At 39.8% G+C, this 21,697-nt stretch overlaps 1 protein-coding gene across 1 annotated transcript in view; it reads right to left on the bottom strand.

The window, feature by feature from the left end:
• The window catches only part of LOC125024463 (cullin-1), a 47,295-nt gene that overhangs the window by 5,901 nt on the left and 19,697 nt on the right, over positions 1 to 21,697 (bottom strand). The window contains exons 3-21 of the mRNA XM_047612272.1: positions 19,655 to 19,829; positions 19,408 to 19,575; positions 9,304 to 9,354; positions 9,047 to 9,137; positions 7,047 to 7,210; positions 6,515 to 6,677; positions 5,568 to 5,698; positions 5,322 to 5,429; positions 5,093 to 5,199; positions 4,894 to 4,942; positions 4,680 to 4,811; positions 4,476 to 4,593; positions 3,726 to 3,802; positions 3,342 to 3,460; positions 2,585 to 2,690; positions 2,435 to 2,482; positions 1,293 to 1,375; positions 1,091 to 1,196; positions 893 to 1,006 (exon numbers count right to left, since the gene is read on the bottom strand). Of these exons, the coding sequence (XP_047468228.1) occupies positions 893 to 1,006; positions 1,091 to 1,196; positions 1,293 to 1,375; positions 2,435 to 2,482; positions 2,585 to 2,690; positions 3,342 to 3,460; positions 3,726 to 3,802; positions 4,476 to 4,593; positions 4,680 to 4,811; positions 4,894 to 4,942; positions 5,093 to 5,199; positions 5,322 to 5,429; positions 5,568 to 5,698; positions 6,515 to 6,677; positions 7,047 to 7,210; positions 9,047 to 9,137; positions 9,304 to 9,354; positions 19,408 to 19,575; positions 19,655 to 19,829 (2,110 nt within the window). The remainder of the gene's footprint in view (positions 1 to 892; positions 1,007 to 1,090; positions 1,197 to 1,292; positions 1,376 to 2,434; positions 2,483 to 2,584; positions 2,691 to 3,341; positions 3,461 to 3,725; positions 3,803 to 4,475; positions 4,594 to 4,679; positions 4,812 to 4,893; positions 4,943 to 5,092; positions 5,200 to 5,321; positions 5,430 to 5,567; positions 5,699 to 6,514; positions 6,678 to 7,046; positions 7,211 to 9,046; positions 9,138 to 9,303; positions 9,355 to 19,407; positions 19,576 to 19,654; positions 19,830 to 21,697) is intronic.

The following is a 21,697-nucleotide window of genomic DNA, read 5'->3' as shown; positions in this document are numbered from 1 at the left end:
ATTTTTGGCTACTCTACCCACCTCTGGTCCTATCACATCTGATTAAAGTTCTCAATGACTCATGGGGAGTTTAGGTTTTATAAGGAACATTACTGGAGTTTCTGACAATTTACAGGAACAAAATGAATTCTTCCAATTATAGGTGGAGATCTTGTTTGAAACACTGATTTCAACACTGTGCTTGTTTAAATTGTTTAAAAAAAATAAATAAAAAAAAAAATCCTGGTAACGAAGTAACGTGTAGTTTTTTTTTTTTGAAGATGTTTTTCTTCAAATACAGCAGAAGAAAAAGATCATTAATTGGGGCCAATGTAGAGTAAGGTTGGGTTTATAAATAAAGGTTTTCTAATTCAAATTGATCTTCATATGGAATAGTTTTTTTGTTTGTTTTTTTAAATACATGCAATTTCCTGCATCCCTGTGTTATATCTTGCTGAAAAGACTGGTTTCTCAGAAAAGATGTTGTGAAACAATGAAATTAGTCCGTGTGTGGGAGATCCCAAATATAACTGAAGTTCCAACTCTGAGAGCATTGTCAAGCCTGAAAGCTGACTGGACTTTAAAAGTATAACAGAGAGGAGAAACTAGATGGATCACACACATGTGGATATAAGAGGGCTGTGTTTAAAAAAACTATTTTTTTTCTATTAGAATTGATCTTGATTTGAATTATCTGATATTTATAAATAAAAACCTATACAAACACACACCAATTTCTCATCTCGTCTCATTTGATTTTTTCTGCAACAACATTACTCCACTTGTAAGAGGCTAAACATGATAGAAGCTCCAACAGGACTAAAAGTCAAGTCCAGCTCTTCTCTCTAACGATTCAATGCAATAAGAGCTGATGAGGTCCTAATAAACACGTTTATCTGACAGAGTATGTTACCTTGATGACAGGGACTCTGGGTTTGAATCGGGATGACAGCTGGTTCAGGACTTCAGCAAGGAGTTGCTGGTGCTTCAGGACCTTCCTCATCTTCATGATCCTCACTATGGCAGCCTACAAATACCCATCAACAGTGCTGATGAGCACATTTATCATTGTCTCCTCACAGACACAAACCTTTTATGTTAAAATGCTCACCTGAATGAGGAGCTTTCGGTCCTCCTCGATGTTCTTGTGAGTAGTCTCCTGCTCTTGTTTCTGCTCTGTCTTCATTGGGACATTGATGTTCACCCTCAGCTTCTTGCTGCAGAAGCAGGAAAATTAAATAGCTTAGCATCATGTGTTTGTATGCAGTGTGGATCTGTGGGTGTCTGTTGAAGAAAAGCGAGCCAATTCTCACTTCTTGTATCCGAGGAAAAGCTTGATGATTGTGTCAGGTTTGAAATCCACCTCGTCTACATTGGCGTTCTCGTCCTCCAAAACCTGATAAACAGAAACACTCAAGGTTTATGTTTGCAAAAAAAAAAAAAAAAAAAAACTACTAATCTCTGCCTTTACATTTAAACATAGAATTTAAAAACTAGGAAGCACTGAAGTCTGTCCAGAACAAGTCTACCTGAGCTGGTTATGATTATTAATGTGTGCCACAAGTTTTAATTAAGATTGTATCAATATTCTTTTAGACTCTATCAAAGAAATACCCTCCACCTTTTAAAAACATCAAGCCAGTTCCTCCAGAAATCAAATGAAAAGTTACTCAATAAAAAAAAAATAAAAAATCAACTCTGTCATTCTTCTTGTCTGCTCTAATATTATTTAGTAAAGAAGTGGTTTTCTGTGATGAGTTTATTCAGTCTTTGGCTCCCTCTAGTGGCCTCACACAGACAAACGTACTATGCGTCTCCTCAAATAGACTCACTTGCCAGTTCATTAGTTACACTAATGAAAAAACAATCCAGCAACAAATCTTGTCTTCACAAAGGTTCTGGTATTCAACATTAGTTTCAAATACCAGAGAGCTGTAGATCCAACTCTATTTCAATTTGGCAGCTGTGATTTGGACATGCCCTTATTATTTTGACATTTTAGTCAATGGACTAGGCCAAATCAAAGAAACACATTAGTGTTTAATTGAATCATGTTTAACCCTTTAAAGCCGAACACACTGCCGGCGATCTGTAAAAGCACATGGTTTTGGAATTACTGTCACTCACAGTAGTTAGAGCTATTGACAAAATTCAAAGTGTGGCTGAACACTGGGAAGCTGTGCTTTTGTCTGAAGACTTTCGTGACATCTGAAGGGTATAACTAACTCTGTTTTTACCAACAAATTCCTCCAAACAGCTCTCTCTTCTTGCATCACTCCCCAACATGCAGCCGACAGCAGTGGTGCGTCATTACCATAACCCCCCCCCCCCCACCAGAAGCCGCAATTTCTCAGTGTTTATTCACCACAAACTACAGCCTCCAAAATTCTAGCTAGTGTACCTTACCCTACCTACCTGAGTTTATGTAACACAAACACGGCAGAGTTTTACTCACCAGCAGTTTTGATTTTAACAAGATCTGCAGAACCTGAACTAGAATGTCCTGGAAACCAAAGAAAAGTGTTGATCAGTTTAACCTGAAAATAAACTATCATCTCTGCACCGCACTGAAACTGTGAAGGAATATCAGGATTGTGCTGCTTACAGTTTTGATCTGTGTGCTGTCGGTGAGCTGTTGGACAGTGTAGCTGTCCTCCGTGTTGTACTGCAGCAAGATGGCCATCTGGAAGGTGGAAGCCTGCAGAGTGTACCTGTTAACAGTGGTAGCAGGCTCAGTACAAGCTCGACCTGATATCGCAAAATAAATACATACAGGCGGCATGTGCAGGGGTCTGCAGGTCCGCCAACAATTTTCAGTTCACCTCAGAGTGAGAAATCTAGGCTCTGGCAGGTGAATGTTATATATCCTGGAGTATAATAAGTTAGATCCACCGTTACACTATTAAAACAACATCTTGTAGTTTATTTTCACCTACACCTGCTACCCTAATTCCAAACGAGAGCACTGTATGTGGTTAATCCGCCGCAGAAAATAACCATATTCAATTAATCTGTTTCTATACACATTTTATTTTTTTTTGTCTGTACTGAAAAGTCTACTTTCTACTACAAGAAGTACTGTACTGAAGTAGGAACTGTAACACTATTTTTTTCTTAAACGCTAACCCTAAATATATTTTTTTTTATAGCTTTGTAAATGGTTGTGTTGTGAGAGAAAGTGTACAGACCTCAAGCACATCAGTTATTTCTTTAAAAGAAAAGATGAAAATGAAGAATCTTGTGATGAATTACAGCTGATGTGTTTTCAGAAGAGACGCTCTAAGCAGTTTAATGTCCAGGGAGATTAAGAAGCCAGACAGAATAACAGTGCCCCTTGACTGTGAGCTCTGATATCGTGTTACCTGTTCTTAAAGCAGTTGGTGACCAACTCTCCTTTGGACAGGTGATAGAGCCAAGTCAGCTTCCTGCCGCTGTGTCTGCTGGCATAAAACGCTGTGAAACGCTGATAGCTTCGCTCCAGCTGCACAGAAAGAGATATGAGCAGAGGTCAAACTGTGGTCCATGGACAGATTGAAAATAAAGATTAACTGGATCTTTTCTTTGTTCATTCAAGTTCAATTACAAACTAGACACAAAACACGCAAAACTTTAGTGTTTATTCCACTGAAGAAATAAAATAAAGCGTTTTTTTTTTCATACACAACTTTTAAAACATCAAAATGATTTTTTATTTCATTTGCTGTAAGTTAGAAGAAAGAAGAAAACTTGTTATTAATTTAGTTTACCTCCGATGGCAAAGCGAAGGTGCAGGACTGCTGGAAAGGCCAAGACCCAGAGCTCAGAACCTGAATACTGAAGTCCACTGGAAACACACACACAAAAATAAGTCATATGAGCTGGGTTCTCCTCAAAGTTTCTTCCTGTTAAAAGAGAGTTTTTCCTTGCCACCATCGCCCTCAGGCTGCTCTGGAGGTTTCAGGACGTTTTTTGTAAAGCATCTTGAGACAATTTGTATTGACGCTATATAAATAAAATTGAATTCTAACATACATTTGTGAAATCACAGCACAACACCTTCTAGTATAACAGAGTTTTCCTGCTGCTATTTATTAAAAAACGGAATTACCTTCATCTGATTATTTTATTTTATTTCACAATGAGTTTGAACCTTGATTGTAAAACAAAACAAACAAAAAATATGTTAAAAAAATAGCGCTTTCTGTATTTCATCTGACATCAGGATGAACTTAACAGGAATGAGCAGATGCAAGATGAGCACTGCCGTCTAAATCCATAAGATCCATTGATCTTTGTTGTGTGTGTGCACTTGTACAGCTATCTTTCTTTCTACACCATTGGAGTGAGGACATTTGTGCAAAGTGTGGACATTTTGGTTGATGCTCACTTCTTTACAAAGGCTGTTTGAGGTTTAAAACTTGGAGGTTACAATTAGGTTATGGTTAGGCACTTAGTTCAGATGGAGCTAGCTAATGCTAACAAAAGATGAATATACAAGTTTCAATGTGCTCACTCACAGTCCAGGGGCTCCGAGTTGGTCAGGTGTTTCTTGAACTGTTCGTTCAGGTCTTTGCTAACTCCAATGTCCTGGAACATTCGCTGTAGCTTGGATGTGTACTCAAACCCACACGCTTGCTGCAAGAGAAGTCAAAACTAGGAACTGTTAGTGTTCATGTGAGCACACGCAGATAGAAGTGCTTGAAGCCTGTTGTGATTCAGACCTTGAGTTTGGAGATCATGCTGGCCTCTGCGTCATCGCTGGCGCTGTTCTGGTGGACCAGGCGTTTGGCCAGCATCTTGGCGTAAAACTTTTGGAAGACATCTTTGTCTTCGATGTACTTGAAGACAACCATCTAGGAGAAGAAACGGATCTTAAACAGTTGTTAACACACACAGCACTCACAGAAATGTAGTCTAAAACAATGAGCATTTTACCACTTGGTTAAGTGTGTCTTCCAGCTCTGCCTCCTCTGGGTTTTTGGAGCTGAAATACAGAATAATGAATAATCCATGGTTATGTCTGACATTTCTATTAGTAGCATGTAAAACTGTTCAAACTGCTCTATAAAGTTGGTGTGAATGGACCATGAGAGTGTATTGATGGTTGACTTTTCATTTTAAACACATCAGCTACCTCTTCTTCAGTAGAGAGTCACAGTATCTGGCCAGCAGCTCAGGAGACTTGCTGGATGACTGAGCCATTCTGGTAACAGCGTTATTGTTGATGAAGCGACCACATGCCTGTAAAGGCAAGAACAACCACGTAAATCCTTGCATATTTTCACATGTCTGGTAATAAACAACAGATTTGGATAAACTCATAGACATTATGGTTCTCTGATTTGTTTCAGAAAGTTGCTCACCTTATCAAGAGCTGCCACAAAGCCAGCATCATTATTGAAAGCAGACATAACCAAAGCGTTGTACTTCTTATGGACATCCAAGGTGGTCTGCACATAGACTTTGGGGTCCTGGAAGAAACATACAAATTTTATTTTATTTTTCTTCATCATATATTACTTTTACTAGTCCATTTTTGAATCCAACACATACTGTGGAAAATTGGGACTAGTGAGGATTGATATCAGAAGGTAAAAAGTGGTCCCTACGTTGAGGGCAGCTTCTCCACATTTCTCAATGGCAGCCAAGCCCTGGTTGTGGATGTGAGTCTCTAAAAGTTTCTTCAATTCTCCTAGACCGTCTGTGATACGTGACACCAGGTTGTACATCCGTCCCAGATCTAAGAGGAAATACAGAGTGGCTACAGTGTTAAATAGAGGGATGAGAATCAAAAACAGAAATCCTTTGAATAAGAAATCTAAACCCTAATACTGCCTGTCAGAGCTGAGTGATGACTTATCACTGAATATGCATTTAATATGGTTTTGTAGCTGGGTGCTGGGGATGTCAGTCAAAGTCTTCCTCTGACAATATTATATTTGTGTTTAAACTAGCCATCCCCTACGAAGAACCTTATGTGTTCTTTTGAAAGTCTAGTTAGTTCATGAGTTAGGGCTGTGAGGATGTAGAGTGGTTTTGTCATTTGTAGTTCATGGATATCGATATGTTGTCTTCAAGCTGCTGTCTGAAAAGGATCCTTTGTGACAGAAAAGGAACTCTTGCATCACTGGATAACAGTGATAATTCCACAAAAATGTCACATTTCAACATGTAATAGTGGCAGATATTTTTACTGACCCCAAATTCAAGGGAATTAAGGATAAATCATTTAACACTACTGTTGGAACACTGTGTACTCAGATCTGTGGAGGGAATTAAAACACCACAACTAAAAACAGTCAAATCAAAACTGTGTGTTCACTGTTGGAGGAAATGTTGTTGCATGTGTTTACAACACAGTGATTAAATATCTCAGTAGTACATCTGAAAGTTTGGGCTAACTAAATATGTGACTCGATTAGGCTAAAATAAAACAGAATAAAACATCAAAATTCTGCCCAACACTTCACAAATTAAGTTGGAGCTATAAAGTTTCTGTTATCACACCTGTGCCTTCTCACAAAACTAAATTGGCACAGATAACTTGCAGACTTACCTTCATTCTTGTCTGCATCCAGGAGGTTCTGAAACTCCGTGTGGAAGATCTCCAGGTGTTTCTCAATAAGGACTTGCTCACACTTCCTGGCGAGTTCGTCCTGGGTAGATTCGTGGAGGTAAACCTGCACACGCCGCTGCTCCTCCAGAAGACGGGCCTCGGCCTGAGAAAACCAAAATAAACATATTTTGCCAAAATAAACACATAGTATAAGTTCTTGTAAAACGTCATCAGCCACAACATAAATACTGTTCCAATCCAAGTACATCTGTCCAAACTAAAAAAAAAAAATGAAGTGCCCAGATGTATTCTTGCTCCGCTCATTTATCAAGGACGGTAACTTGTGTAGAATAGGGATATCCAGGTAACCCAGTATGTTATCGAGTGCACTGCTGTTTCCAATACAGAAAAGCAGGCCGTATCCCCACTCCTGAACTTCAGAATCAAGCATGAACAACCAAGTCAACAAGACTGTGTTGACTCCTTTCATTTATCAACACCTGTATGCAGCTATAGTGGAAAGGTTTCCTACCTTTTTCATGTACTCTGTTACGGGGTTCTGCTGCAGGAACTCTGTGCTCTCACGTGTGTAGAAACGTTCTGTGTCAGTGAGGAACTGACATTCAAAGTACTCTTTGTACACAGACAGCGTAGGGCCTTTGGCAAAGGCATCCTCCTCATTCAGGCCCAGCTCAACTGAAGAGAGGAGATAATAAACAGTTTAATTTTGGAGGCTGTGACTTGTATTACTATTGAAGTGGCACATATTCCTATTATGACATTTTAGTCAGCGGGCTGGGCTAAAAAATAGAGATCCTTTAGTGTTTAATTAAAGTAAAATAGAATAGAATAGAATAGAATAGAATATCTTCACTGTCATTATAACATGGACAATGAAATTAAGTGTAGGGTAGTATCATTAATTTTTTTTCCGATACCGGTGCCAAAATGGTACTTTTGAAATGGTGCCAGCACTTAAAGGTGCCCAAACCCATGCTTAAAGAATGTAAAACGCACAAACTTTGTCTAAATAAGGTGCCTTTTTATTTTTATGACATTTTGTGATGTGCAAACTGAATAGAATATTAATGTTGTGTTGTCTCTCAGGCTATCACAGACGGTACATTTCATGGCTTTTAGAAGAATGCTATGTGCCGTCAGACGTTTAGTCAAATTCAAGGTGTTACCTCCCTTGCACAATATTGCCTTCAAGCACTTGTTGCAGGTTGCCGAGTCTGCATCTTTTGAGGTGAAGTACAAACTTTTGATTGGTTCACCTTAGGAATTTTGAAGGTTCACTTCCATCCATGCATGTGGAAAACTGACAGGATGTCACAAGTAGCATTGGCACAGCAATAGAGCTAAGGGGATGGTGATTAAAAATTCAGTGGCACCAAAATGAAGCGTGAAACTGTTGCTTTTCGGTCTGGTTACTACCATTTGCGTCAGCACCGAAACCATTATGGGACCAAGTGTTGGTACCCATCCCTAATTCAGTGCAAAAATAAAGCCAGTACAAACAGCACCACAAACTACATCCTCCAAACTGATCATTCCCTTGAATTACCACCTCAGCTAAACAGAAGGACAGACATGGAAGATCTGTATGACTGTTAAATTAGACTGAGTATTTTCACTAGTGTGTCCACTGTTGTGTCAAGTGAGAGTATAAATCATTTGATGAAAGGAAAATGTTTTAACAGAACAGACCTTGTGAAACTAAGCCTTACCATGTGTATAAACCTGTACTTGGCAGATAATGTTCAGCTGTTTAACCAGACTGTAGAAGCAGACAAGCTATAAGGTTCAATAGATTAAAACCTACAAATCAGATTTAATGACTGGATACTGCTTCACACTTCTTTATAACAGATGATGTAAATTTTAACATTCAAGAACACACACGATGCCTGCATAAACAAGTGTGTGGTCATACATTTGAGGCTTTGGTATCTTAATTTGTGCATTGTTTATTGGTTCTATCGTAATTTTAGCTCCACTGAACAGCTGGTGTTCACACGTACCAAAACAATCTTTTTTTTCTCTGGTTTTCCTTGGCATTGTTTTGAGAATTTCTCTGGAAGCACTGATTCATTGCAAAACCAAATCGACTTATATGTAGTATGTAGTATGTAGTATGTATGTAGTATGTAGTATATATCATAAAACTATGCGTGGTGCAAGAAAAAGAGGCAGGGCATATGCATCAACCCTGCACGCTGTGTAAAAAAAAACATAAGGTGCAGTTCCAGGCAGCAAAAAATCCAGATCTGTTATGACGGTCAACCTAAACATCCAAGAGTTATGCGGTGTCACTCAAAAATCGTATCCGTGTAAACATGGCCTAACACTTTTTTTCAGAGTTGATTTTCAGAGATCATTTTAGAGATATTTTTAGTTTGAAACCATGGCTATGTGTAGAAGCATAGCCATGGAGGCTATGTGTGGAAGCATAGATCTAGCTTTAGTCCCATGATGTCTGTCAACAGATGTTTGTTTATCTTTGCATCGTCATTGTACTTAAAGACCTACCATAAGACTGGACGACACCACTGATCAGCCTCGTGTTTATGGTCTCGCCATTCCTCTCTCTCTCTATCAGCTTCAAGACAGCATTTGTTACCTTAGAGAGACAAAAGTGAAGTTGGTAAACTGGATAATAATAATATTGCATTTAGAAGCAAAATTCAACAAAGGATAGAATACATACATATGTTGTTTTTTTTTTTTTTTTTATTGCTATTGTTGCCATCCGTCACACGGCTACTACACAAAGAAACAAAACACACCTGTTTGTTGAGAGGTCGGAATAAACACTCCCTCCAGGTCACGAGTGCCAGCTGGGAAGAAACAGCAATGTTAACAAAAGATCAGCTTTTTAGTCTGCATGTTTGAGTTGAATGTCAATGCACCCTTTTAAAATCAGGCAGCACTGATGAAATCACTCACATGGGATTGGAAAACACTAAGTGAACAGAATTGTATTTTGAGGATCCATGTTCCATGAACATGTTATGTTCATACAGTCATAAAGTCCAACACATTTGTTTGTCTGATAGGAAACAGTAAATGTTTAACAGCAGATGATGCTGTGTTTCACACTGGGGAGATCACAGCATGGGTGCTCCGATCAGTAATTCAACTGTCTGAACTGGCTTCCAAAATCCTTATTTTGAAGAATTTTATGCACAGGCTGGAGTTAAAATAATAATACCTGTAATGTGTTTTTTCCACATTAGATAGTCAGGAATACTGAACCTGGACAATTGACAGAAAGTTGTAACACATAAAATTAGAACAAATATTGTTCTGCTTTTCTGTGTAATCAAATTAAAAAATGTACACAGAACATGAAGCAAATGTATGGCCATAATATAAGTTACCGTAGGCCAACAGAAAGGTCGAAAAGAGAGAGGCTGTGTCCACTATATAGGGCCCTATATAGGGGTTATGCCATTTTTTGCCCCACACAGGGCACTCAAAATTTCCCATAAAGCATTGCAAAAAGTAGTGGTCATCCAATGGTTACTCAACCGCCATTAATGGCTGTTATTGGCCGTTAGTGAAACTCATTTTGAAGTTTCATCGCAAAAATATCAAACTTTTTTTTTTTAAAAAACAATTTTATTTTTTACTTCATGAACATCGCACATATTTGTTTAGAAAATCATCACATTTTAGTAATGTGTAAATAAATATAATGAGATAACCAGGGGAGCTGCCGCAGTCTGATGTCATTAGATGTCTGAAAGCTGTTGATATTGAGCTCACTATATAGAGCATTATATAGTGCAACCTTACATACGGAGTAGGGATTAGGGAGATGATTTCAGATAGTCTTTTCCGGAAGGCAAATAGAAGAAACCAAAACCAGTCCAGTCCAGCACACCACATACCTGGGGCTTGACACTATCCTGATTGCATAGTGGCTGATAAAATTTTTTAGGTGGAATTTTAGTCAGTAATGATCTGTGGTTTCCATCAACAACTACGATGACAAACTTATTTCGCCAACAACGCTGTTTTTTTTATGACGATAGCGAGACGGTGATAAACATGGCTCTCTGATGACTAAGACATGACGAGACCAGTGTGAGTTTTCAGAATCAGAATCAGCGTCATTGGCCAGGTATGTGTGCACATACGAGGAATTTGACTCGGCCACTTTCCGCAATGGTACAAGAAAATAAAAACAACACTAGAATAAGAATAAAATAAAAGCGTACGACAAAAAAGAAAGACTTTCAGAATAAAAATAGTATATACATCTATACATCTGTACTATATACAGTGAATATGAACAGTAGTATGTAGTAGTAAGTTATTGGGAATGGTCACATGCTCTGTGACTGCTCAGAGTTTGTCAGAGCGGCAGCCTGGGGAAACAGAGAGACTTAGGGCGTATTCACACCAGGCTCCACTTGAAAAGGACCTTTTCTCTGGTCTCGACTTTTTGAGTAGGTGTGAATACAGATACAGATACAGCGGACTCTGGTCCAGACCAAACAAATGAACTGAGATCACCTCTGTAGCTGGGACTCGCTTCACTTGTTTGGTCCGCACTAAAGTCTGTAACGAACCCTGATCCACTTCATTTGTCCAGTGAATGCGATCCGAACATTTTCCGAACCAGATGCAACATCTGAGCACCTTTTTGGATTAAACGGGCTTTGTAACAATTCACCATACACACAAGAGGGATCTTTTCAGGAAGACAGTACCTTTTAATGTAATTAATATCTTACACCTTTGAAACCATCAATACAACACACACAAGCCCGACATGAGCGTAGGGCGTCCCGCATTTAAAACTGGTATACCAGGAACAAAAAAATTACAAAAAATGTTGTTATCGGTCATCTCATTCATTGGTTTCCCATGGCTATCAAGAATGAGCCATGGGTCAACGTGGGGCACAGAAGAGAGCACTCAGTGTGTCTACATGCAGAGCTTAATTGAGCTATGCTCAAAATTCGACTTTCTGACTTCAGTCCTTGAAGCGCAAGAAAACCGAATAACTGTTCTCCTCTTCCACACTAGGTGGCGATGCGTGTCTTTTCTGCGGGATAATACCACATTAATACGGCCCAATTTCTGGTTGACCTATTACATGATACAATAAACTAGAGTCGTTCATGCAGCGGACCGGCATTTCAAACAACCAGACGGATAATAGTACATTTTTGAATCTCATACGTAATGTTCGCGCTACTTCTGGTGCAGGTAAGATCCGCGCTATCCCTCAGACGGTTCTTCTGGCGACTCTGTTCCTCTTCTTCTTCTACGACTGGCTTTCTTGGACGTTTTTGTTCCGGGGTCACATGCCAACGCAGTGGTTGTGGAGCATGCGTACACGCATTATTCACTTGAAAACTCAGATTCCAATCGCATTATCTGGGTGTCTCAATCGGATAATGAGAACTCCGGAGTAACATGTTTACATGCACTTAAGTTCTGTTATAATGCCTGATTAAGGCAATAATTTCACATGTATGTAAACGCACTGACTGCCTCCTCGATGTATGGTCGGAGGGCATATATCAGCTGCTTGACGCACAAAAATGGCGACGCCTACGGCCAAATCTGTGCGAGGCAGGCTTTACCCGGACTCAGACGCAATGTGGGCTTAAAGTGAAAAAACTTCGCCAAACATTCCGCACATCACGATTTTTAAAAAATAAAATCACAATTTTGATTTTATCACGATCTTAAATTGAAAAATGAAAAATAGACAATTTAGTCCAAAGAACCTTTCTTAATAGATTTTATTTTAAGTAGTTGCAGTTTTGCCTGCATGTGCAAACAATCAAGTTTAAGTTAAACGACAACAACATTCTAATAAAGTGCACTCTTGCAAGTACTAACACTAAGTTTTCTACCGTCTTGAAGGGTACCATATCTTTTGCAAGATAAAAGGTAACTGCTTCTATTACCTCTTTCCATCGCTTGCTTGACTTGTCATACAGAGTGCCCTTGTTACACGCCTGTGTTAATGTTGACTGTTTTGGTGCTTTTTTATGCTAGCTGCTGCCTCCGCCTGTGGTACCAGTGCTGCTGGGCCCCTCGCTGTTTGGCTCTCAGCATATTGTTCGGGATGCTTCCTCTTCAAATGATTGAACAGGTTTGACGTGTGAACCTGTTCTGTGCACAGAACATTTGCCCGCGCTTCATTAGTTGAGGAAAATCCAAACCAATTCCATATAATGGAAGTGGAACTTTTTTTAGTGACCAACTCCGTTTGGCTTTCAGCCATGTCTCTCCATGCGGCTACCACTACACACATAAACAAGGAGGCGGGTAAGAAAGCGCGTCATTGCCGGTAATTTGCTACGATTGGTTGGTCAGGTTGACGATGTAATACATTTGGTTCGTCGGTGCACCAGCATAGAGCTCCAATTTAAAGAAGGTGCCCTAGATGTTGTAATCGCTCACAATTTAATATCCTCATATTGCCAAATCCCTAACTTAGACAGACTTTAATGATGCACGAGGGAAATTACTTTGTCACCATAGCTTCGTTGTACACAAAAGTAAACAACCCAAAAAACACAAGAAAGATAAAACAAATGAGATCAAACTAAATAAAAACAATTTGGCAAAAACAGTGTCCGAGGTGTTCAGCCGTTTTACCAGTTGTATAGCAACAGAGGCATCACGTCGAATGGCATCTTCTTGCACTTGTGAGGGAGGGATATGAATTCAAATGGAGCATGTCTGCCCGTAGAGTCTGAATCGGCACACAGATGTACTGTGGTCCTATGAACCAGATCTCCAAAGCACTTCTCGTGACACACGCCCTGTGGGTCCCATCGAGCGCACACAGTCTATCGATCCCGCTACCGAAGACCTCAAGATCCCCCTGAGGACAGATGGCACCGTTGACCCAAAGCTCCTTCTCCGCTCCTCCACCACCAACTCCAGCTTGGCATCCCCAGGACTTCTTTGGAGGTTTAGCGGGATTCTCAGCCTGGCATCCAAATCACTTCGGCCTTACTCCGGACAGCTCAGGGGATATGGACTGTGCTAATAGCCAATAGCAGGAACACACCACTCCACAGAACTCCACAGCCAATGACCAACGAAACAGCCAAAAAACAAAAAGTCCTGAAAAACTAAATAAAAACAGCACAAAAAGACAAAAACGGCCAAAAGCAAACAACCATTAACACACTAAGAATAACCCAAAAAGGTTATTTTTCATGGAGCCACCGTCGACATGCAGCCACTCCTTCAGACAGGTGGTTTTGGTGTACAGTGCTCTGAACTGGTACTGGTTCTGGATGGAGAGAAGGTCAGTACCAATAATCCTAATCCTCTCTGCAGACCTGATGGTCCTCTGCAGTCTGTCCCTGTCCTGTCTGGTGGCTGATCCAAACCAGACCGTGATGGATGCTGTCAGGACGGATTGGATTATTGCTGTTTAAAAGATGATCAGCAACTCTTGGGGCAGGTTGACCTCCTGAGCTGACGCAGGAAGTACAACCTCTGCTGGGCCGTCTTTCTGACAGTGTTGATGTGTATTAATCCATTTCGGGTCCTGTGCGATTGTGGACCCTAGTAACCTTAATGAGTCCACAGTAGGGACAGTCCTATTAAGGATGGTAAGAGGAGAGGTAGATGGGGGTCTCTTCCTAAAGTCCACTGTCATCTACACAGTCTTGAGGGGATTTAGCTCCAGGTGGTTCTCACTGCACCAGATCACCAGCTGTTCCACTTCCCCTCTGTATGCAGACTCGTCTCTGTCCTGGATACCAGAGGTACAGTCATTTGCGTAAAGGGAGAACAGCAGTGGGGAGAGAACACACCCCTGGGGTGCGCCAGTGCTGCCTCCTGTCAGTCAGGAAGCTGGTGATCCACTGACAGGTGGAGGGGGCACAATGAGCTGGGACAGCTTGTGGTGGAGAAGCTGAGGGACAATGGTGTTGAATGTTGAGCTTAAGTCCACAAACAAAACCTGTGTGTAGGTCCCTGCAGAGTCCAGGTGGTGCAGGATGTAGTGCAGAGCCATGCTGACTGCATCATCCACGGATCTGTTTGCCCTATAGGCAAATTGCAGGGGGTCTAGCAGGGGATCAGTCATGTCCTTCAGGTGGACCAACACCAGTTGTTCAAAGGATTTCATGACCACAGATGTCAGTGTGACTGGTCTGTAGTCACAAATTCACTAGTGCAACAGAGCAATAAGAAAATTAAATGTCTTTTGAATGTCAGGTGTCTCTCATCTAAATCACCTTTAGTGACCGATTTGATAACTGATCATCAGATTGATCTATTTAGTTTGACTGAAACATGGCTGCAGGATGATGAGTATGTCAGTTTAAATGAGTCCACGCCACCCAGTCATACTAACTATCACATTCCTCCAGGCACAGGCCGAGGAGGAGGAGTGGCAGCAATCTTCCACTCTGATTTATGTATTAATCCTAGACCTAAGCAAAGCTTTAATTCGTTTGAAAGCCTTACTCTTAGTCTTGCTTATCCGGACTGGAAAACACAAAAACCAATTCTCTTTGTTGTGGTGTATCGCCCACCTGCTCCTTACTCGGAATTTTTAGCTGAATTCTCTGAGTTTCTATGTGATTTAGTACTTAGAACAGATAAAGTTATTATAGTAGGTGACTTTAACATCCATGTTGATGTTGGCAGTGACAGTCTTAGCTCTTCATTTATGTCATTACTAGACTCAATTGGCTTTTCTCAGAATGTAAATGGTTCAACTCACTGTTTCAATCACACCTTAGATCTTGTTCTAACTTATGGCATAGAAACTGAAGGTCTGGACCGTATATTCTCACAACCCTCTATTGTCTGATCATTTCTTGATTTCTTGTAACATTTGAATTTACTACAAGTAATTACACAGAAATCGGAAAGACATTTCGTTATGGTAGACACTTATCCAATGATGCTATAACTAGATATAAGGAATTAATACCTTCGGTATTTACCTCAGCGCCTTATGTTAGTGATGTGGATGTCAGCAACCACAATCTAACTCAATGGTATAATGGTATAACCCCATGGTATAATTCACAGTTGCGTAATTCAAAGCAGGCAGTTCGAAAGCTGGAAAAAACTTGGCATTCCACTAGTTCTGAAGAATGTCACATAGCCTGGAAAGATAGTTTAACAACTCATATAAAAAAAAAACTCTCCGTAAGACTAGAACAGCATATTATTCTTCATTAATAGAAGAAAACAAGAACAACCCAAGATTTATTTTCAGCACTGTAGCCAGGCTGACAGAGTCACAGCTCTGTTGAGCCATCTATTCCTTCAGCCCTCAGCAGTAATGACTTCATGAGATTCTTTACTGATAAAATTGTTGGCATTAGAGATAAAATTCATAGCACCCTTCCACCCTTCCCTTCCAAGATGTAAGTACAGTAGCATTAGAAACCTCTGTAGGACCTAGTCAATATTAACTAAGGCAGTTTGCAAATTGTTCTTCGCTCCAGTTAAGTATGCAGGGAACACGACCAACTTGTGAACTCATCTAATGAGACACCACGAGGTATTAGCACAGCAGCAGCCACAGCCGCTGAAACCTGTTGTTCTGAAGCAAACTACACTAGATAATACAGTACTTAGGTAATACGTATGCATAAGCATATTATCTTCACATCTGTTCAGTGGAGTGTTCAAATAGTGACACACATTTTCATTAAACAAGATAATTGTGAACTGTATTTTGACATGTAAGTGGCAAAAAACTTGATTAACTCTCTATAAAAGTGCAATAAACCAGAAAATAGACAATTTAAATTAATATTGTTTTGTTTTTTTGACTCAGTGTGTCCAATTAATTACCAATGTCTTCTGATGTACATATATACAACTTGTATTTTAAGCTGCATTTAAAAATGTACCAGTGAACTATATAGAATATTGCAATATATCTCAATATGAGAATATCATGATATCGCAACAATGTATCGTATCGTGACTCAAGTATCATGATACGCATCATATTGTGGAGGCCAATACCCACCCCAAATCCAAATGAGGCAAAGACTTTGGTCATTCAAAAACTCTGAAAGCTCACTTTTCTAAACATAGATGGTAAGAGTCTCGAATCTGAGCAAACTTTTACCTTACTGGTTTTTGTTTTCAATGCTAAAATCACTTTTTTTTTTTTTACTTTGTGCTAAGGAGGGGCAGTTAGATGTTAGATGTTGTTAGAGCACATTCTCCTCTGACCTCTCACATCAAAAAGGCATTTTCGTCGACACAACTGCCACTCATTGAATACTTTCTCTTTTTCCCACCATTGTCTGTAAACCCTTGAGATGGTTGTGAGTGAAAATCCCAGTAGATCGGCAGTTTCTGAAATCAGCCCGTCTGGCACCAACAACCAACGTTCAAAGTCTCTTAATTCCATTCTGATGCTCGGTTTGAACTTCACCAGGTTGTCTTGATCACCTCTGCATGACTAACTGCATTAAACTGCAGCCATGCGATTGGCTGGTTAGCTATTTGTGTTAACAAGCAGGTGTACCTAATTAAGTGGCCTGTGAGCGTATATCATTACATTTTAGGCGGGAAAAGTAGCATCAAACCGCGACAGAAGAAACTGTGTAGGTCGGCTACTAGCACCTCAGATAGCAATTAGCATAGCTAGAGAGCCTGAGCTAACACAGTAGTGGAGAGTTAGGTGGGTCGATTTCAACACCCACGACCCAATGTCCATATTTGGAGTAATCAGCTTCTTTTTTTTTTTTTTTTTTATCACTTGATCACTTTCATGTTTTTTTTAACCTCAATTAAACAGCATTGGATGGTTATGGTTAGATGGAGCTATTTAAGAAGGCTTAAATCAATTGAGTTTCTGTTTCTAACTGCCATGTAAATGAGGGGGTCATATATGGGATGGCAGTAGTCTTTCTGAACAAACCGGAGCTCTGTACACAAGTTGTGTTTGACTAAATACTACATGCAATATGTTGTTGGAAAGCTGATTTTATTCTGATTTCATTGGTATAAGCCATTATCAACCAACACAGCTGACACGACCAACACATTTTGTTCAAAACAATAAAAACGAGAAACAACCATAAACTCACCAGAAAAGTCTCATATCGATCCAAGAATCAATATTATCTAGGTCAATATGCCCCTTTTGTATGTCTAAACTGTCCATTTCAGTTGTATTTTCAGTCCAAAAACTACTTTTAGTTCAATAAAGACCCACAAAGAGCTGTTTCAACATCTTGGATGAAGAATGAGATACATTGCAATCTTTGTATTTAATTAAAAAATACACGTAAATTTTATCGGTGTTTAATTTCTAAATCGCCGATGAACTTTGACCTGTGGATTGACACTTCACTGAACCAATTCTGAGCTATTTTGTCCTGTAAAGAGCCTTCAGAAGCCAATGAGAGTCAGCGCTGGAAAGAAGCCACTTCCCCCTTCTTTCATCCAAAAACTGAGCCAATTGCAGCCAACTCAGTGGATGACAGTTGTTTTGTGTAGCCAGTGAGCTGCTCTAAACAATGATATGCCACATGCCCGGAAAAGTTTGTTTTCCTTGCAGACAGACCAGTGTGTATTGGACATCTGTGCATAGTTTTTAAATGAGAAACAAAGACTTTATGCTTTGATAATCTTGAGTTATAGAGGTGAGATCTGTCCTCAGTTTCCTCTGAAGGGATCAGATGGCAAAAAAAATTCCGGCGAAGCCCACAAAAACTTCTTATTTTTCAATTGTGTGAGACTTTGATTCCTCAAGAACAATACCACTTAAGCTGGATTTCCATACATGCCCTACCTCCACACCACCCAACTCCTCATCACCCCACACCTCCCCAGCTTATTTTTAACTACCTTTTCCATTGCTTAGGAGCACCTTACAAGTCCTCACCTCCAGGTTTGTCCAGAACGACATGACTTTTCCAGTCATCATTTAAAAATTTGTAAAAACACAAGAGCAGAAAGTTGGAAGTAAGCAGCTTACTACTAGTCAAAAACACTCATCTTTCTAGTCAAAACCAAAACATCATCTGATTTTTTTCTGACCAATCAGTAGTAAGCTGCATTCTACGTCACATTTTCGGCGCCAATTCACCTACTTCGGACCGACCACAAAGGAGGTACTAAAAAGTACCCAGAAAAATATCCCATTGGCCTCGTTCCGCCCACCTTCTGACAATGGAAATAGCGATTTAAAGTGGGCGTTGCGGGGCTTTATGTAGGTAGGCCATGTATGGAAATCCGGTTTTAGAGTGATTTTGACTTTTGTGATAGAAACTTCGTGTCTTAGCTTTCAAAAGAGACCGAGACCTCCAAATTGTACATGAGCAGCATTCAATTTACTAAATAGGCGTTTTCCTGCATAAAGGCGAGAATGGTGAATGCAGCCAATTACCAGTGCTGTTCAAGGGGGCCCTTTTGACCCAAATGTCTTTTTTGTCTCCAAAGTCATTAATAAATCAATTTATTCATTTGAGTTTTTACTAAACTAAACTAAGTAAAACTTTTTTTTTCAGTTTTCAGCGACTAAAATGTTAACTAAAATTATCACATATAGAAATTACTAAAATGCGACTAAAACTAATTTGAATTTTTGTCCAAAAGACTAAGTCTAAATCTAAAAATCTAAAAGATTAAATAAAAAAAAAAAAAAAACACTGCTTGATCAGAGCATCCTTTAGCATAATGTTTATATTAGGACTCTTAAACGTATGATGAACACAGATGTGTCCTGTTAAATCATCGGTCTCCCTTGATAACAACATAAACCATAGAGCTTTGTTTCTTTACAAAAAAGATTTAAACACAAAGATCAGATGCTGTGTACACATTTAAACACAATTTTATCATCAACATCTACACAAACATCTGTTGAGTACTGCTAACGTATAAAGACGTAATAGAAGCCTATACAGACTTACCGAGTATATCTCATAGATACCCTTGCGGCCCTCATCACACTCTCGTCTGACCCAGTGACGGTTGAGGTAGGCACAGATCCCATTGAGGACCTTGCTAGAAAAACGATAGTCCTCCCACTGCTGGGTGTAAAACTTCAACACACATTCATCCATTAGATCCTCGCCATCCTGGAGAAAAATAAAAAGGTGGGTGTGTGGCACAAGTTCTGAGATGTAAGGGTCTCAAAATGTGATTTTGAGGGCTCACCTTAAGCAGGCTGGTCAAATAGTTCTTCAGAAACTCTTTGAGTCGCTTGTAGAGCTCCAGGCCTACAAACTGAGCCCCACCCGGAGTATTGGACTTTTTGGAGGGCTTCGCTGGAGGCACAGAGCCCCTGCCCTGGCTGGACTGGTGGACGCTGGTACAATAGTTATATACATGTCTGAAGGAAGAGTTAAGGTCTAATATGGGGACACTATACATCACAGATTACAGTATGCCCACTGAGAGTGTAATAACACTCTACATTCCTCGGTTGTGGATACTTGTAATGTCATGAGCAAGTACCTCAGGAATGTACTCTGCTGTATAAAAAAATATTCCATCCTATGTACTGGACCTGGTAAAGTGACAAGGACAGCACAGTGTCCATCCAGTATACTGTTAGTGCAGTTCTGTCTGGGTTGCGTTACAGTTGTGATATTATTTAGCTAGGGGTATTTTGTGCCTCAAGGAAACAGTGACAATATTTAGTGTCAGTGAAGCATGTAAGAGGAAAAAAGGCTGTCCAAAAGAAAAATGCGCCATAAGTAAGGTGACTTTTGTACTTGACAATCACATCCTTCATAATGTGTATTTTAAGGAGAATTACTAGGGGAGGGAAAACCCTTACCTTTATTTTATTTATGAGGACATTAAGAACATGTAAATACCTGTAGGTGGCCATTTTGATCAACCCATACCAATATATACCTAAATCTTTATCTTCCAGATCTTAAATATCCATAGATACAATTTTTTAACAAGCAAAATATTCTGAAGTAAATGTGAATTGTGAACGTAATGCAAAGCAAGCCCAAGAACATGAGAGACAACTATAAAACAGATTTAGAGAAGTAATAATCCAGTGTCACAAAGAAGGGACCAGCCCATTATCGGCCTGGCCGATAACATCGACCGATATTCTGCATTTTTGCGATCATTGGCATCGGCCGTTTTTTTTTTCACCGATAACCGATAAAATTGATTAATGTATTTTAAAACGCGCTCCTTTGGCTCTGATGCAGCTGTCTCTCTGCCTGAAGTCACCACTCTCTTGGCTGTGTAACAATGTCCCGCCCACAGCCCTCACTGATTAGCTACTTGGCACAAGTGAGTCAGTGACAGTCAATCAAAACTGAAGCCTCTACATGCATTGCCACAGACAAGGAGGAGAAGTGGACGACTGCTCTGGTGAGCGAGCACAGAAGGTAAGGCAGAGTCAGTTGAAGTTTCAAAACCCTCTAGGTTGAAGTTTTAAAAAACACCACAACGTTATGATCAATTTCAGTGATAACATGCAGGCCCAGAGTCGACATTTCACCGACCTACTTGTGGAATCTCATCAAGCATACGACTTTGCAAGATAAATAGCATCACACATGACAAAAAATGAATAAATAAAGATGTAAACAAGTGAACATGACCTGAAGCTCCTTGCTTAATAAAAAAAAAGTAGACATAATGACAGAGGTAGGCTGTAGCAAGTTGAAAGGAGGAAAACCTGCTGTTTGGCTCTGGAGATGAAACTGTTCAGAACTTCAACATGGCGTAGGCTATTTCATGATGGCCCACCACTACATTATAATTGCCGTAACCGCTTTATAACTGTGGCCAGACGCACAATAATAATATAGACCCTTATGGTTATCATTACTTTGTGGGAATAATTAATCTCCTAACCTGTCTCAGCCCGTGGGGCGGCTCCCGGTTTAATAATAAACAACACCCGAGATGATTATAGCCTATATGTTTAACACCACACACTAACGTGTGCTTGTTTGTTTACAATCGCCTCTCCCTCAGCGCTCATGCCGTCACTACACTATGATCAACTTAACTACACAAAATAAATGTTAAATATTATAAATATGCTGCCAGAAGGCCCCTGCACTTTTGTTTTAAAATAATTAAACCTAAAGGCATTTTAATTAAGATTTTGTGTTATTTTCCAATAAGTTAAAGCCATTTTTTCAGTGTACACAAAACAAACAAACAGTATACTGTATCCATTCTAATCCTAGGTGTGTCACTCTAAATTCTGACACCAAT

Source organism: Mugil cephalus, chromosome 18 (genome assembly GCF_022458985.1).
Source record: "Mugil cephalus isolate CIBA_MC_2020 chromosome 18, CIBA_Mcephalus_1.1, whole genome shotgun sequence".
Taxonomy (NCBI): domain Eukaryota; kingdom Metazoa; phylum Chordata; class Actinopteri; order Mugiliformes; family Mugilidae; genus Mugil; species Mugil cephalus.
The sequence above is the reverse complement of the archived record's forward strand: the minus strand, read 5'-3'. Positions and strand labels throughout refer to the sequence as shown.